Source organism: Orycteropus afer, unplaced genomic scaffold, assembly GCF_000298275.1.
Source record: "Orycteropus afer afer isolate SDZICR_OR568_19922 unplaced genomic scaffold, OryAfe1.0 scaffold00035, whole genome shotgun sequence".
Lineage (NCBI taxonomy): Eukaryota > Metazoa > Chordata > Mammalia > Tubulidentata > Orycteropodidae > Orycteropus > Orycteropus afer.
Window position 1 is genome coordinate 18,021,886 of NW_006921622.1, and position 16,700 is coordinate 18,038,585.

Sequence of the window (16,700 nt, forward strand, 5' to 3'; positions counted from 1 at the left end):
TTTCTCTGCCTCAGTTCCCTTATTTAAATATACGTCTATTCCATTTCCCATTATAAAATAAAAGAGAAAGTTGGTGCCACTAATCTTTATATTCTTAAATTGTGTAACAGTATCTGGTAAACTGTATATGTGTGTGTATTTATATATGTCTGTATATATATACACACACACACACAAACTCACTGCCGTGGAGTCAGAATCGACTCACAGAGACCCCTCCTTGGGTTTCTGAGGCAGTCTCACTACGGGAATAGAATGCCCAATCTTCATTCTGAGGAGTGGTTAGTGGGTTTGAACCGCCAGCCTTCTGGTTAGCAGTCAAATGCCTTAAGTACTACGCCACCAGAGCTCCTAATATATTTATAGCTCCCTGTTTTGGTTACCTAATGCCGCTCTGACAAGAATATACCACAAATGCAATGGCCTTAACAAACAGGAGTTTATTCTTATAATTTGGAGGCTTTAAGTCCAAGTTCAAAGTGCTAGGCTCTAGGGGCTGGGTGAAATCCCCTCAAACTTGGGGTCCAGCTCTGCCTCCTGCTCCCGGCCCACTGGAGCTAGAGGCGTTTCTTCACTCAGACAGCTGCTGGATGCTGAGGCTGAGAAACCCCAAGGTTGACAAGTAAAAAGGCACAGTCCGGATGTTAACAAACCACATGGCAGGCCATTAACTTAAGTCCATTGTAAGTCCCAAGGTCAGCAGAGCATGGCAGGCTGCTGAGCAACAGCAGCGTGCCACAGGCTAGAGACCATTCTCAAAGCTTCTCCTTATATACAGGAAGCAGACCACATTCCCAAAGGTATCTACTGTTCCCAGTAGATTCCACCATGGAGTTGATTACCAGTCTCATTGTGGGGAATACTACATCCAGCTGCCCAGCTACTCAACCAGGCCTAGCCAAGTTGACATATAAACATAACCATCACACTCCTCAATTAAAATTTTTCAATGAAAATTCACATTTAACCATTATTTTTACCTTTTACTTACCAATGCTTTTTTCCATGGATTTTATCAAATTACATCTACATAATCTCTTAATGTTTGATTCAACCTCTTATCCCAATAATAACACTCTTCCATTATGGCTAACGTATTCTTGTGTGTTAAATCACCAATCTCCAATTCTTAGAACATAATTTCACTAACAATAAACAGGGTTACTCCAAGTGACCAAAGATCAGACCCTCAATTGCCCAGTTATCTCTTTTTCCACTACAAGGCTTATTAGCCTCAGTTATCAGAATCACCTGGAGAAAACAGAAGCAAAAAGGAGGAATTAGAAGTATCTCCTTATCATGAGGGATATTTCAAAAATTTTCTTAAATCTGTCTCTAAAACTGAGACTTTAAATAGACCAGAACTAGATTTAAGTACAACACATAAAGCTTTTATTAGTATTAAAGTTTCAAAAGGAGAAAGAGGACATTAGTTTTAATACAAACATACCATATATCCCTAAAAATACTCATTTTTTTTCCTTGTGAATATTATCAGTAAGAACTGATACGATATTCCAGTCTTATGAATGGATATTCATAAGAACTGATATGCTAAATCAGATTCTGCTCTACCCAGTCCAGTATCATGCTTGACAGCAATATAAATAAACAAGTTGTGACAAGGTATACATCAACTCATCAATTAACTTCTGTAAAATTATCTAAAGCTCTGTTTGACTCATTTACATTTCTACCCCATATTTCTAACTTGGTATCCATTATTTTGGGAGCCCTGGTGGTGTGGTGCCTAAGTCGTATGACTGCTAACCAGAAGGCTGGCGGTTCAAACCCACCAGCCACTCATCAGAAGGAAGGTTGGGCAATCTACTTCCCTAGAGATATTGCATCAGAAACCCAAGGAGGGGTCACTATGAGTCGAATCGACTTGATGGCAGTGAGTTTGGTTTTTTGTTTGTTTGTTTATCCGTAATTTTACTCACGATTCAAAAGGCAATTCTAAGAATTCTAATCTCTCCAATATGTTCTTATGTGTTGCTGGTTGCCTCTGAGCTGATTTTGGCTCATTGCAACCCCCTATATACAGAATAGAACTGCTCCACAGGGGTTTCAAGGTATGTGACCTTTCAGAAGCAAACTGCCAGGCCTGTATTCAAAGGTGCCTCTGGGAAGATGTGAACTGCCAACCTTTCTGCCAGTGGTCAGCTGTTAAGAATGTGTACCTCTTCCTACTCTTACATAAATTCAAAACCAAACTCACTGCCATCAAGTCTACTCTGACTCCTAGCAACCCCCACTGGGTTTTGAGGCAGTAAATCCTTACAGAAGTAGACTGCCCAGTCTTCTTTCCATTGAGTGGCTAGCGGGTTTGCACCAACTTTCTGGTCAGCAGTCAAATGCCTTAGGCACTATACCACCAGAGTCTCCTCAATCATACTGACTGTCTTAGTTGAGCCTGCTTTGTGTGGAAATCACAACTACCCGAAACATTTCAAGATATTTTTTGTCAAACTGTTAATTCTCACATAAATTTTCTTATCACACTGCAGTGCAGTTGTGAACAAGATACAGGGAGCTCAGTGAAAAACTTGCCTGTGTTTCCTACAGCTCAACACATCAGAAATAAAAAACAAAAGCCAAACCCAGCACCATCGAGTCAATTCTGACTCACAGTGACCTTACAGGACAGAGCAGAACTGCCCAATAGGGTATCCAAGGCCATAAATCTTTATAGAAACAGACTGGCTCATCTTTATCCCACGGACCAGCCTATGGATTCGAACCACCAACCTTCTGGTTAGTAGCAGAATGCTTTAACTACTACACTACCAGAGCTCCTTTTAAGGAAATAAAAAAAAAAAGCAGTTACCAAATTACAAATGTGCCTATTATATTTGCAACTTGGAACTCAGAATGCATTTTCAAAAGAAACAGTGATAAAAAAAAGTTTGCTAGCTTCCCATACTTATCCAACGAGTCAATTTATTCCTGAACTAGTGTAAGTTCTAGACTGTATGTAAGATTTTGTGTCTGAAGACTAGTACATGAAAAGAGCATAGTCTGTGCAGCTTGTCAGAATTAGGCAGTGATTCTGACTGCCAATTACTAATCGTATGAACTAGTAAAACTTATTTACCTTGTCTGAGTTCTAATGTCCTCATCTTTAAGAGAGTACTGTACTACCTATCATGGAGAGGTGTTGTAAGGATTAAAGGTAATACAAAGACAGAGTGTTGTTGTTGTTGTGTGCCACCGAGTCGGCCCCAACTCATAGTGACCCCTCCTTGGGTTTCCGAGGCAGTATCACTACGGAAGTAGGACTGCCCAACCTTCCTTCCGAGGAGTGGCTGGTGGGTTTGAACCGCCAGCCTTCTGGTGAGCAGTCAAGTGCCTTAGGCACTATGCTACCAGAAGGCACTCAATAAAAAGGAACAATTGTACCACTCTCTGTTCTTCTTTATTATTCTGTCTGCACATTCTTTTTTATCCCTTACACTGCACTAAGCACCCGACTCAGAATTTCTTGGAAAGAATTTAGGATTTGGAATCAAACACCTGAGTTTCACTCTGGTCACTATCTCATACAACCTATGGGAACTTTGTTGTTGTTGTTGTTATGTGCCATCAAGTCGGCCCCGACTCATAGCGACCCCTCCTCGGGTTTCCGAGGCAGTATCACTACAGAAGTAGGATTGCCCAACCTTCCTTCCAAGGAGTGGCTGGTGGGTTTGAACTGCCAGCCGTCTGGTTAGCAGGCAAGTGTCTTAGCCACTATGCTACCAGAGCTCCTATGGGAACTTTAGGCTAGGTATTTAACTTCTCTGAACTTTGGACTGTTTATTTGTTACCAAAAAAAGAAAATTATAGAATTATTGTTAATAATTAACAATTTATGAGCTGCCATAAACTGTGTAGTACCAGAAATGTTAGCTTTTACCTACTCCAGGTCCTCCTGTTCAAAAATTACCTGGCTTCTAAGATCAAATGTACACAAGGAGCAAATGATCATACTAAGTTAACAGCAGGAGGAAAGCAAACTACACTAAGTAATTCAGTTAAGATTGGATTGATGACATCTTCTTTAAACTCCCAGACCTTAAAATATACTTGCTAACTCAAATGAAACTCTTGCTGGTGGGATTCTAGGCAAAAGAATTAAAAAATAAAGTTAAAAAGTTAATTTGAATGGAAAACTTTCTGCCTTTGCTAGAAATCTATATCCTGAGAAACCTTGCTTAAGCAGTTTCTACTCTTCTTCCACTTTCCCTCCTATACTCCAATATAGTTCCCTCAACAGAGACAGTATGAACCCTGAGGTAAAGCAAAGAAAATCAGTCTGATAAATAACTGTGCTGATGTTAAGGAATGACTGTCCTTAACCTACCAGAAAACTCAAACTGGTCATATCAAACCTAAGGTAGAAAAGGCAAAGACTTTCAATATCTATACATAAAGTAAAAAAAACTTTTCAAGTATCCTTCCCCAATAACAACGTCAAAAATTCTGTCCTTTTCAAGATAATGCAATCTTTTGACAAGTTTTGCTATTAATAACACAATTTAATAAAGTCAACAGAACCCAAAGAGCAAATAAACTGCTACAAGGACTCAATTGCACTAAAACCCAAAGAACTTAGCTGAACTGGACTGCACTTGAAAACTGTGGGAAAACAATAAAATAAAATTTTAATTCTTAAGATAAAAACTACTACCCAGCTATGATGAAACCACTGAGACTATGGCCCCTAGCTGCCCTTCAGGTCTGGAATTGAACCCACTCCTGTGGCTTCCAGCCTAACAAAAGGCAGGCATATGAGTTGAACATTTACCTGAGGTAGACAGACTCCTTGGAAAGAACAATCATGGGAGAATAGAAGCGCTATGTATGCAGGGAGACAGCTGAGGGGGCAGGAGTGCATGAGGGAAGGACACAGGGAAGAGGCAAGTATGGGGAGGAAGTGGGAGGGGAGCTGTTGCATTGTGGTAAACTGTGGTCAATGTCATGAGACAAAGTGTATGTGAACCACTGTATGGAAAGCGAATTTGCTCTGTAAACTTTTACCCAAATCATAATTTTAAAAAAATTACCCAGATAATAACTAACTCACTTTGAGTATAAGAAATTCTCAAAATACAGTAGCTGCATAACTTCCCTGAGAGAAAGAATGTTTATGTAGTGTTTTGTTTATAATCTAAATCCATCACAGAAAGGATATAGAAAGATCTCAACAGATGCCCAAATGGCTATTTCTAGTACTATTTGTTTCCTATGCATAGCACCAAAGTCAGCAGCATCATTTACCACCCTAAAAAATCATTAAGTTCCACTAAGCCTTCATCATCTTCACCCCCTAGGAAGTCACCTGAATCATGCAGTCCAAAGTTAAAAGTTAAAAAAGGGCTACTGAAGTATTAAAACAATCATTGCTGTATGTGAATTTCCTCTCCTCTGCCCCCAACAGTAAAAATGTGGACCATTCATAGTTCAGAATTCTTTCTCTCATTCCATGCAGGAAATCTGGGTTCAATTCTGGACAATACATCTCATGGGCAGCTAGTATCCAGCTATCATTGGTGGATTGCATGTTGCTATGAAACTGGACAGGTTTCAGCAGAGCTCCTACATTACGGTGGACGACCTACTTCCAAAAATCAGTCAGTGAAAACCCTATTAATCACAACAGTCCCATCCTCAACTGATCATTGGCATGGCACAGGCCCAGACAGCATTTCATTCTGCTGTGCACGGGGTCACCACTGAGTGTGAGGCTGACTCAACAGCAGCTAACAAGATCACAAATATCCCCCTGGAGTCAAGTTTAAAAAACAAAGAACAAACCCTTTGCCATCTAGTTGATTCCGACACTCACGGAGACCCCCGTGTATTACAGAGTAGAAATGAGCTCCATGGGGTTTTTTCTTGACTGTACTCTTTACCAAAATGATCACCAGGCCTTTACTCCACAGCACTGCTAGGTCGATTTGAACTGCCAACCTTTTGGTTAGTGATGGCGTGCAAACTGTTTCTGCCACCCAGGGACCTGGAGCCAAGTTTAAAACAACCAAAAAAAAAAAACCTTGGGGCTACCAGGAGTGACTCTTGACACCATGATACTAGTATTATAAACAGTGAAAGACTATTAGAAATAATACAATTTCTTTTAATGAGGGAAATTACCAATGAAGTTTAAGTCTTTCAAAGTTACACGATGGCAGCAAGAGAGGGAAAGAAAGGGGGTCAGAGAGGGAAAACAAAAAAAGCCTTTAAAACATACAACCATCTGAAAAAGAAATAGTCAACAGACAGGTTAAAACATGTTTGCCGCTACCAACTAATGGGAACATGTAGCAGTTACCACACCGTATACTTGTCAGATTTCCCAACATGCAAAACAAAAAGGAGCCTCCCATCTAAGAAGCACTTATCTACTGACTTCTGTAGGGAAGCAATAGCTCTTCTGGAATTGGGGCAATTTAACACTCTCCCTTTGAGTTTCAAAATCTTTAAAACCTTCAGCAAATTAAAGTTACTCTGAATGTTAATGATTTTCATGCTGAAGAAAAGTTGCATATTTTTAATATTAATACACTACAAAATCACTTTTCTGTCTGTAAGCAGATCAACATCTCTACTAGATATTAAAATGTTTTTTTAAAGGTGAAATTTAAAGTTTGCAAAAACAAGTAATACAGTAGATGTGGCACGCATTCAAGAAGTTTACTTATCAGTAGAATTCCTACACTAAAGGCTTGAAAAAAAATCTGTGAAGTTAACTCCTAGTAATGCTACTGAAGATAGTTACTAATATGGAAATTGAGAAATATTTAAAGCATTCTGAACAGTATCTCCCTCTAAAAATAAAGAGGAAATGCATTTGCCAACACAGAAACTATTGGTTCTTAAAAATGATAATCACAACGGAGGCATTTCTAAAAATACTGTAGTTATGAATTGCAATAACTCATCAAAGCACGTCTTGGTCATACCTTATCAATAACAAGCACATTTCTGGTGTCATTATATTGATACAAAAGACTTGCTACTTTATTTGCTTCTACTGCAAACTGTAGGTTTATACAGTTAAAGATCTACAAAACAAACCACCACACACATAATTCACTTTCAATCATTAAAATAAAAACAAACAAGCATCTGTCACAGGTAAGGCCCCAAGAACTTTGTAATAAATTTACAATAACAGCTATTTTACGTTCTGGTTCAAAGGTTCAGAAATCTATTTGGATTTCATATTCCATACATTTACATAGGTTGGAAAGATAAAAACCTCAGAAAACGATGATTACATCATTCCATTTTAAGTTACTCATGAAGTCAACAGTTCAAGAACTTTTGGGGGAAAAAGAGTATTTAAGAGTTAAGAATAATTCATGTTTTATAATAGCGACAGCCCTAACAATCTCTAGACTGCATTATAGTGAAGCGGAAGTGAAATGATGAGAGGGAAAAACCCGACTTGAAATCGGACAGGCAGGCAGAATTACAAACCTTCAATTAAAGGAATTTTAAGATTAACTTTTCTCAAACGCCCTCTCTTACTCCCCACCTCCCTTACTCCTCCTTCCTCCTCTTCTCGGGGAGGTCTGTGTAATGTGACTCACGACAAATTTTTTAAAAAATAAATAAAAGACACACCCTCTGGGTTGAACTGACATAATCGCCCCCACCCTACCCTCCCCCGGCACACACCCCGCTTTTCCTCTCCCTTCTGCTTCTCCCTGAGCCTCATCCCTGCCCATTCCTCTCCCTTCTCCCCGTTCTAGACCTCTCTCCGGGCGGAAAGACAGTGGGGCGGCAGCTGGGTCCCCGGGACAGAAGCACGGTGAATGGAGAGCAGCTGCTGAGGGGCAGCGAGACCCGAGGGGCCGAGCCCGCTGGGAGGAGGACTTCAGGGGGCCGCTCAGCTGCGGCGGGCGCCCGGCTTCCTCGCCCATTTTCTCTCTCCTCTTCTATGGGTTTCAACCACCAGAGCCACTTCCTGTAGCGCAGCCTGGCTCCCTCAACCTTACCACTTGCTCTCTTCGCGGCTGAGGTTGGGGTTGGGGTTGGGGTTGGGGCTGAGGCAGAGGCTGAGGTCAGGCAGTTCCCCACCCCGCCCAGTGGGCTGGTCACTCGGGCGGCCGGCGGCGGGTCCTCCGCCCGCCCGGCGCCCGCCCGTCCGCACTCCTCACCTGTATGTAGTTGTTTTCACAGTAGTCTGCCACACGGGTCAGGTTCTGGTAACTCTCTATCAGCGCCCTCTTGCCAGATGGGATCTCCTCCTCTAGTAACATCTGCAGCTCTGCCATTTTCCACCCCTCCGCATCGCTTCCTCTCGCGTTAAAGAGACAGCAGCAGCAAGATCCGCGGAAGTTCCAAGCACCTCACAGCCCGGATACAAACCGTATACCCACCCTCCCGCCTGGTATTGTGGGACGATACCTCCTCCTCTTCCTCCTCAGTCTTTTCACACACACCCCCCCCACCACCACCCGTTTCGCGCAGCCGCCTGAACCTCGTTCTCTCGCGATTGTTCCTTACTCCCGGGTCACAGGATTTTTTTTTTTTTTCTTTTGCACGGTCTTATGGGAACTGTAGTTCCTCATAAACTAGGATTGTAATCCTCTGAAAAAGAACCAAGAGGAGCGCAAATAGAAAACTTTGGCCGTTGTTGTTGTTGTTATGTGTCGTGGAGTCAGACAGACTCCTTAGGTTTCCTAGACGGTAGCACTATGCCCAACCTTCCTTCCCAGGAGTGAGTAATGGGTTTGAACTGGTAACCTTCTGGTTAGCAGTCAAGTGCCTAGTGATTTTAAACGCAGAGTTTCCGGACAGCCCTGTGGACAGCCCAAGAGGATGATTCTAGATAATAAAGCCATCCCATGTCCGCCAAGGCTGTGAAACTGCAGAACTTTAAACAGGAATTGTCAGTAAATCTGAGCCATCCATTCTGATTAGTATTAAAAAGGAATACAATGTGGAAAATTCTACATATTTACAGGTGGTTTCTGACTTACGATGTATTCAAATTATGACGATCTTTAATTTTTTTGTTTGTGTTACCTCCTATAGCAAGGAAAAGGAGCTCTGGTGGTGCAGCGATTAATAAATTGGGCTGCTAACCCAAAGGTTGGTGGTTCAAAACTACGTGTGGCTCTGTGAAAGAACAATGAGGCAGTCTGCTTCTGCAAAGATTTACAGCGTTGGAAACCCTATGGGGCAGTTCTACTCCACTCAGTCCTGTTGTTATTGTTGTTGTTATGTGCTGTTGAGTCGGCCCCAACTCACAGCAACCCCTCCTTGGGTTTCTGAGGCAGTATCACTATGGAAGTAGATTGCCCAACCTTCCTTCTGAGGAGTAGCTGGTGGGTTTGAACCAAAAGCCTTCTGGTTAGCAGTCAAGTGCCCTAGGCACTACACTACCAGAGCTCCTCCACTCAGTCCTATAAGGTCACTATGAGCAGAAATCAACTGAATGGCAGTAGGCTTGGAGCTCTGGTGGCATAGTGCCTAAGGCATTTGACTACTAACCAGAAGGCTGGTGGTTCAAACCCACCAGCCACTCCTCAGAAGGAAGGTCAGGCAATCTACTTCCATAGTGATACTGCTTCGGAAACCCAAGGAGGGGTTTCCGAACTTGACAGCAGTGCATTTGGTTTAATATGTACTACATGTTGTTAGGTGATGTCAAGTCAGCTGGGACTCATAGCGACCCTATGTAAAACAGAATGAAACACTGCCCAGTCTTGCACCAGCCTCACGATCTTTGCTATACCTGAACCCATCACTGCAGCCACTTTATCAATCTATCTTGTTGAGGGTCTTCCCCCTTTTTCACTGACCCTCCACTTTACCAAACATGATATCCTTCTTCAGGAAATGGTCCGTTCTGACAACATGACCAAAGTAGGTGAGACCAAGTCTGGCCATTCTCTCTTCCAAGGAGCATTCAGGCTGCACTTCTTCCAGGACAAATTTGTTTATTCTTCTGGAAGCCCACAGTACTTTCAGTATTCTTCACTACCACCACAACTCAAAAGCATCAAACTCTTCTTCAGTCTTCCATATTCATTGTCCAACTTTCACATGTATATGAGACAATTGAAAATACCATGGCTTAGGTTAGGGGTGCCTTAGTCTTCAAAGAGAAATCTTTGCTCTTCAGCACTTTAAAGAGGACTTTTGCAGCAGATTTGCCCAATGCAATACGACACATGATTTCTTGACTGCTGCTTCCATTGCTGTTGATTGTGGAACCAAGTAATATGAAATCTTTCACAACTTCGATCTTTTCTCCATTTATGGTGATGCTACTTATTGGTCCAGTTGTGAGGATTTTCCTTTTCTTGATATTGAGGTGTAATCCACACTACAGACTGTAGCCTTTAATCTTCATCAATAAGTGCTTCAAGTCATCTTCACTTTCAGCAAGCAAGGTTGTGTCATCTGCATAGAGGACCATATGTTATAGAGTAGAACGGCTCCACAGGGTTTTCTTGGCTGTACTCTTTATAGAAGGAGATGGCTAGGCCTTTCTTCCATGTTGCTGATGAGTGAGTTTGAACTGCCAACCTCTAGACTGACAGTCAAATGCACATCTTTAACTTAGAAGTCAAGTGCAAACCATTTGTACCACCCAAGAACTTCAAAAATAAAACATGTAATTTTGAATGCTATTCCATCCTATCTCTTTTCTCTGACTCTCTTTGGCATGTATATCCTTATTCTTTTTAAGTCATGTACATGTTGTTTCCACTATTCATCTGCCAGTTTGTAGTACTGTCATGGTCTGGATGTTGCTATGATGCTGGAAGCTATGCCACTAGTATTTCAAATATGAGCAAAATTACTCATGCCAGACCAGTTTCAGCAGAGCTTCCAGACTAAGACAGATTGGAAAGAAGGACCTAGCAATCTTCTGAAAAAACTGTCCAGTGAAAACCTTATGGGTAGCATCAGATAATTGTCTGATACAGTGCCAGAGCCCCTCAGGTTAGAAGGCACTAAAACACAACTAGGGAAGAGCTGCCTCCTCAAAGTATAGTAGACCTGAATGAAATAGATGGAGCAAAGTTTTCAGGATTTTCATTTGCTGATGTGGTATGACTCAGAAAAAAAAAAAAAGGGGGGGGCCTACAAACAGCAATTAATAATCAGACATGAAATGAACAAAGTATGAATCTAGGATAATTGGGAGTGGTAAAAAATTAAATGGAATGCATAAAGATTATCCTAGGCATAAGTAAGATGAAATATTGGCCATTTTGAATTGGACAATCATATAATCTACTATGCTGGGAATGACAAATTAAAGAGGAATGCTGTCACATTCATGGTCAAAAGAACATTTCAAGACTTATCCTGAAGTACAATGTTGTCAGTGATAAGATAATATCCACACCTACAATGAAGACCAGTTAATATGATTACTATTCAAATTTACACACCAACCACTAATTCCAAAATGAAGAAATTGAAGAATTTACCAATTTCTGCAGTCTGAAACTGATCAAACATGCAATCAAGAAGCATTGGTAATTACTGGTGTTTGGAATGCAAAAGTTGGAAATAAAGAAGAAGGACCCACAGTTGGAAAATGCAGCCTTGATGACAGAAATGATACTAAAGATTGCATGACAGAATTTTGCAAGATTGATGACTTATTCATAGCAAATACCTTTTTTCCAACAGAACAAACAGCAACTATACACATAGAGCTCACTGGATGGAATACACAGGAATCAAATCAACCCCATCTGTGGAAAGAGATGACAGAGAAGCTGAACACTGTTACTTAGACCAAGGCCAGGGACCAACAGCAGAATAACAAAACTCACTGACATCAAGTTGATTCCAACTCATAGCAACCCTCATTGGGTTTCTGAGGCAATAAATCTTTACAGAAGGAGATTCCTTCCCACCTTCTTTCCGCAGAGCAGCTGGTGGGTTTGAACAACCAACCTTCTGGTTAGCAGTAAAATGCTTTAGGCACTGCACCACCAGAGCTCCGTGACTGCAGAATAGACTACCAATTTAATATGAAAGTTTAAACTGAAGAAAATTAGAAAAAGTCCATCAGAGCCAAAATACAATCTTCAATATATCCTACCTGAATTTAGAGACCATTTCAAGAATAGATTTGATACACTGAACACTAAAGTCCAAAGACCAGAAGAGTTCTGAGATGCTATCAAGGACATAAAACATGAAGAAACCAAAAGTCATTAAAAGACAGGGAAGGAATAAAAGACCAAAGTAGATGTCAGAAGAAACTCTGAAACTGGCTTTTAGTTTAAAATAGCTAAAGCAAAAGGAATAAATGACGAAGTTAAAGAGCTGAACAGAAGATTTCGAAGAGGAGCTCAAGAAGACAAAGCAAAGTATTATAATGAAATGTGTAAAGAGCTGGAGACCACACTCAGCATTTCTTAAGCTGAAATAACTGAAGAAAAAATTCAACCCTCCAGTTGAGATACTGAAAGATTTTAAGCATAAAATATCAATCCTAAAGAATAACCTAGAATCTGCAAAACACCTCTTAATGTGGATGAACTTGGAGGACATTATGCTGAGTGAAATAAGTCAATCACAGGACAAATATTGTCTTAGTCTGTTAATATAAAAGTCAAGGAAAGGTTTATCTATGGAAGGAAATTTTCTTTCTTGGTTACCAGGGGTGGGAAAGGAAGGAAGGGAACACTGTTAGATAGGTAGAGATAAGTATTGATTTGAGTGAAGAGAAGGGCAATGTAGCAAATGTGAGTGATGTACATAGTGGTACTGAGGAAGAGGAAGACTTAGAAAGGTACTTGGGAGGTACAGACAACAAAGATGAACCCTTTTGCACATACAGTACTGTGTTGTCAGTGAAGGCAAACATGGGTATACGGGTGGATAGATGGGTGGACAAGCTGAACTATTAGGTATGTCTATGAAGCAGGGAGTGACTCAAGACCATGTATAGGGTTGGTAGACAAAGGCCCTATAAATGTATTTGTATGATCTGAATTCCTGGGTGCATAGTAGAGCTGACAAGGAACAAGGGCTGTAGTCACTTCTTGGTCACAGCCAGCTACCCAGAGGGACTGAGTAGTTGAACCTGTGGGCTCGAGACCATAGTCACAGGGGACATCAAGCTCAATTGGCATAACATACTACACAAAACATTGTTCCACCTCCTACTTTGGGAAGTAGTGACCGGGATCTTAAAAGCTTGCAAGCACCTACAGAGAAGCTTTGCTTTGTTGACTTGCTGAAATGCTTCACCAAAATGTTCCAACAGAAAGATGAACTATATTGGACTTATGGAATGACCGTGAGATTTTGAACATGAATCCTACTAGATTGAATCCAGATTTCCAGAACTCTGGTGTGGAAGGTGATGAGTTCACAAACTGTATTGTAGCTGATCCAGCATCTCAGGAAAGAATATTTAACTACACAGGACTATGTGAACTGAAAGATTACTATGAGATCTATGTAGAAATATTGCTTATGTTTTAATATTCTATTTTTGGGGTATAGGAAACCATTATTTCCTCCCTTCTCCTAAATTCTCTAATGGGTTTGCTGTTTTCACCTGCAGATTTTGACTGCTTCTTGTTATTCTATTCCTAGGTGTTTATACATAATCAAAAGAACCAGAAAAGAAACCTTAAAAGAGATGAGAAAATTCTTAATCAACATAGTGCTATTAGCTACTGAAATAGCTGGTTCTTGCATTAAAAATAATAAAATAATCATCAGACTTTAAAAAAAAAAAGCTTGCAAGCAGCCATCTAGATGCAACGATGGGTCTCTCCTTGTCCAGAGCAAAGAAGAATGAAGAAAACCAAAGATTCATGGAAACCATTAGTCCTAGCAACTGGTACACCATGTGATCCACAAACTATGCGACAATGAGACCAGAAGAATTAGATGGTGCCAGGCTACCACTGTCAGCCACTTCAGAGGGGGCTATGTAGGAGATCCTGGATAGAGAGGGAGAAGAATATGGAACAAAACTCAAAACCTTTGGGGGAAAAAAAAAAGGAGGGAGCCCAGGTTTGCTGGTCTGATAGAGCCTGGTGGAACCACTGAGACTATGGCCCCTAGCTGTCCTTCAGGTCTTGAATTAAACCCACACCTGTGGCTTCCAGCCAAACAAAAGACAGGCATAGGAGTTGAACATTTACCTGAGATATACTCCTTGGAGAGAACAATCATGGGAGGAAGAAGGGCTGTTTATGCACAGGGAGACGGCTCAGGGGGCAGGGGTGCATGGAAGGATGGACATAGGGAAGAGGTGACTGCCAGGAGGAAGTGGGACGGGAGCTGTTTCATTGTGGTGAATTGTGGTCAATGTCATGAGACAAAGTGTATGTGAACTGCTTATGGAAAGTGAATTTGCTCTGTAAATTTTCACTCAAATCACAAAAAAAAGAAAAAAGAAAGAAAGATTTTATGCATAAAATACTGAAAAATGCAGGAATCATCAAAAGATGTAAGTAATACACAGTTACTGTACCAAAAATAACCAGCCAATGATCAACAATTTCGGAAGGGAGCATGTGATCAAGAACCAATGGAATTGAAGGAAAGTCATAGTTGCACTGAAGGAATTGGTAAAAAATAAGGCTCCAAAAATTGACAGAATGCCAAATGAAATGTTTCAACAAGTGGATGTAATTCTGGAAGCACCCACTCATATATGCTAAGAAATATGGAAGACAGCTACTTGGCCAACTAACTGGAAGAGATCCATACCATGCACATTCCAAAGAAACGTAATCCAACAGAATGCAAAAATTATCACATCCAAGTAAAATTGTGCTGAAGATAATTCAAAACCAATTGCAGCAGTATATCAACAAGGAACTGCAGGAAATTCAAGCAGGACTCAGAAGAGGATATGGAATGAGAGTGTTATGGATTGAACTGTGTTCCATTCAAAGATATGTGTCCACTTAGCTGGACCATTATTTTAATTATTATGTAATTAGCCTCCATTTTATGATCTGGTATAGTTATCCTGTGTATAATAAATTCAAACCTCTCTGATGTTAATAAGGCAGGATTACAGGCAGTTATGTTATCGAGGCAAGATACAATCTACACAATTAGATGCTATATTAGTCAATGTCTTTTGAGATATAAAAGTGAATAAACAAATGAGCAAGAGAGGTACCTATTACCACCAAGAAATAAAAGCCAGGAGCGGATCATGTCATTTGGATCCAGGGTCCCTGCACTAGGAAATTCCTAGACACAGGGCAAGATTGATGCCAAGGACCTTGTCCCAGTGATGGCAGAGAGAGAAGACTTCCCCTGAACCAGCACCCTGAGTTCAGACTTCTAGCTTCTTAAACAGTGAGAGAATAAATTACTGTTTGGTAAAGCCATCCACCTACAGTATTTCTGTTATAACAGTACTAGATAAGTAAGATAGATATTGCTAATATCAGATGGATCTTGACTGAAAGTAAGGAATACCAGAAAGATGTTTACTTGTTTTTGATTGATTATGCAAAAGTTTTTGACTGTGTAGGTCATAATAAATTATGGATAACATCATGAAGAATGAGAATTTCAGAAACCTTAATTGTGCTCATGAAGAAGGTGTACATGGATCAAGACATAGTTGTTTGAACAGAACAAGAGGACACTGCATGGTTTAAATCGGGAAAGATGTACATCAGGATTGTGCCTTTTCACCATACTTACTCAATCTGTATGCTGAGAAAATAATCCAAGAAGATGGACTATGAAGAAAGACACAGTATCAGGATTGGAGGAACACTCATTAATTGCAATGTGCAGGAGACATGACTTTGCTTGCTGAAAGTAAAGAGGACTTGAAGCACTTGCTGATGAAGATCAAATACTGCAGCCTTCAGTATAGGTTACACTTCAACATAAAGAAAACAAACATTATTACAACTGGACCAATAACATGATAAACAGAGAAAATACTGAAGTTGTCAAGGATTTCATTTACTTGGATCCACAATGAACTTCTTTGTAAGCAACAGCCAAGATTTTAAATAAATTGCATTGGTCAAATCTGCTACAAACACCCAACCCAAACCTATGCCATCAACTCAATTCTGACTCCTAGTGACTCTATACAACAGAGCAGAACTCCCTTCTAGGGTTTCCAAGGCTATAAATCTTTACAGAAGCAGACTACCTCACCTTTCTCCAATGGAGTGGCTGGTGGGTTCGAACAGCAGCCAAATGCTTTAACCACTGGATCACCAGAGCTCCTTCTGCTGCAAAAGACCTCTCTAAAATATTAAAGAGCAAAGATGTCACTTTGAGAACTAAAATGCATCAGACCCAAGCCATGGTGTTTTCAATTGTCTCAGAGGCATGCAAAAGTTGGACAAAGAATAAGGAAGACCGAGAAAGGATTGATGCCTTTGGATTATGATGTTGGTGAAGAATACTGAATGTACCATGGGCTGCTGGAAGAACGAATAAATCTATCTTGGAAGAAGTACAGCTGGAATGCTCCTTAGAAGCGAGGATGTTAAGACTTCCTCTCACGTACTCTGGGCACATTATCTGGAGGGACCAGTCCCCTAGAGGACTGACTTGATAGCACCTAACAACTACAACAGTACTTAATTGCTGATCTTGCTATCTTGCACATAGGGAGTGAAAGTGCATTCTTAAAGAACCTCTGACTTCTGCAAAATTAGTTCAAACATTTCATCCCAGGATACTTGTGGTAGCTAAGGTTGTGTGTCAACTTGGCTGGG

At 40.7% G+C, this 16,700-nt stretch overlaps 1 protein-coding gene across 1 annotated transcript in view; it reads right to left on the reverse strand.

The window, feature by feature from the left end:
• The window catches only part of ABI1 (abl interactor 1), a 194,162-nt gene extending 185,895 nt beyond the window's left edge, over positions 1-8,267 (reverse strand). Inside the window, exon 1 of the mRNA XM_007936381.2 lies at positions 8,151-8,267. Within this exon, the coding sequence (XP_007934572.1) occupies positions 8,151-8,267 (117 nt within the window). The remainder of the gene's footprint in view (positions 1-8,150) is intronic.
• Between the last annotated feature and the right edge of the window lie 8,433 nt (positions 8,268-16,700).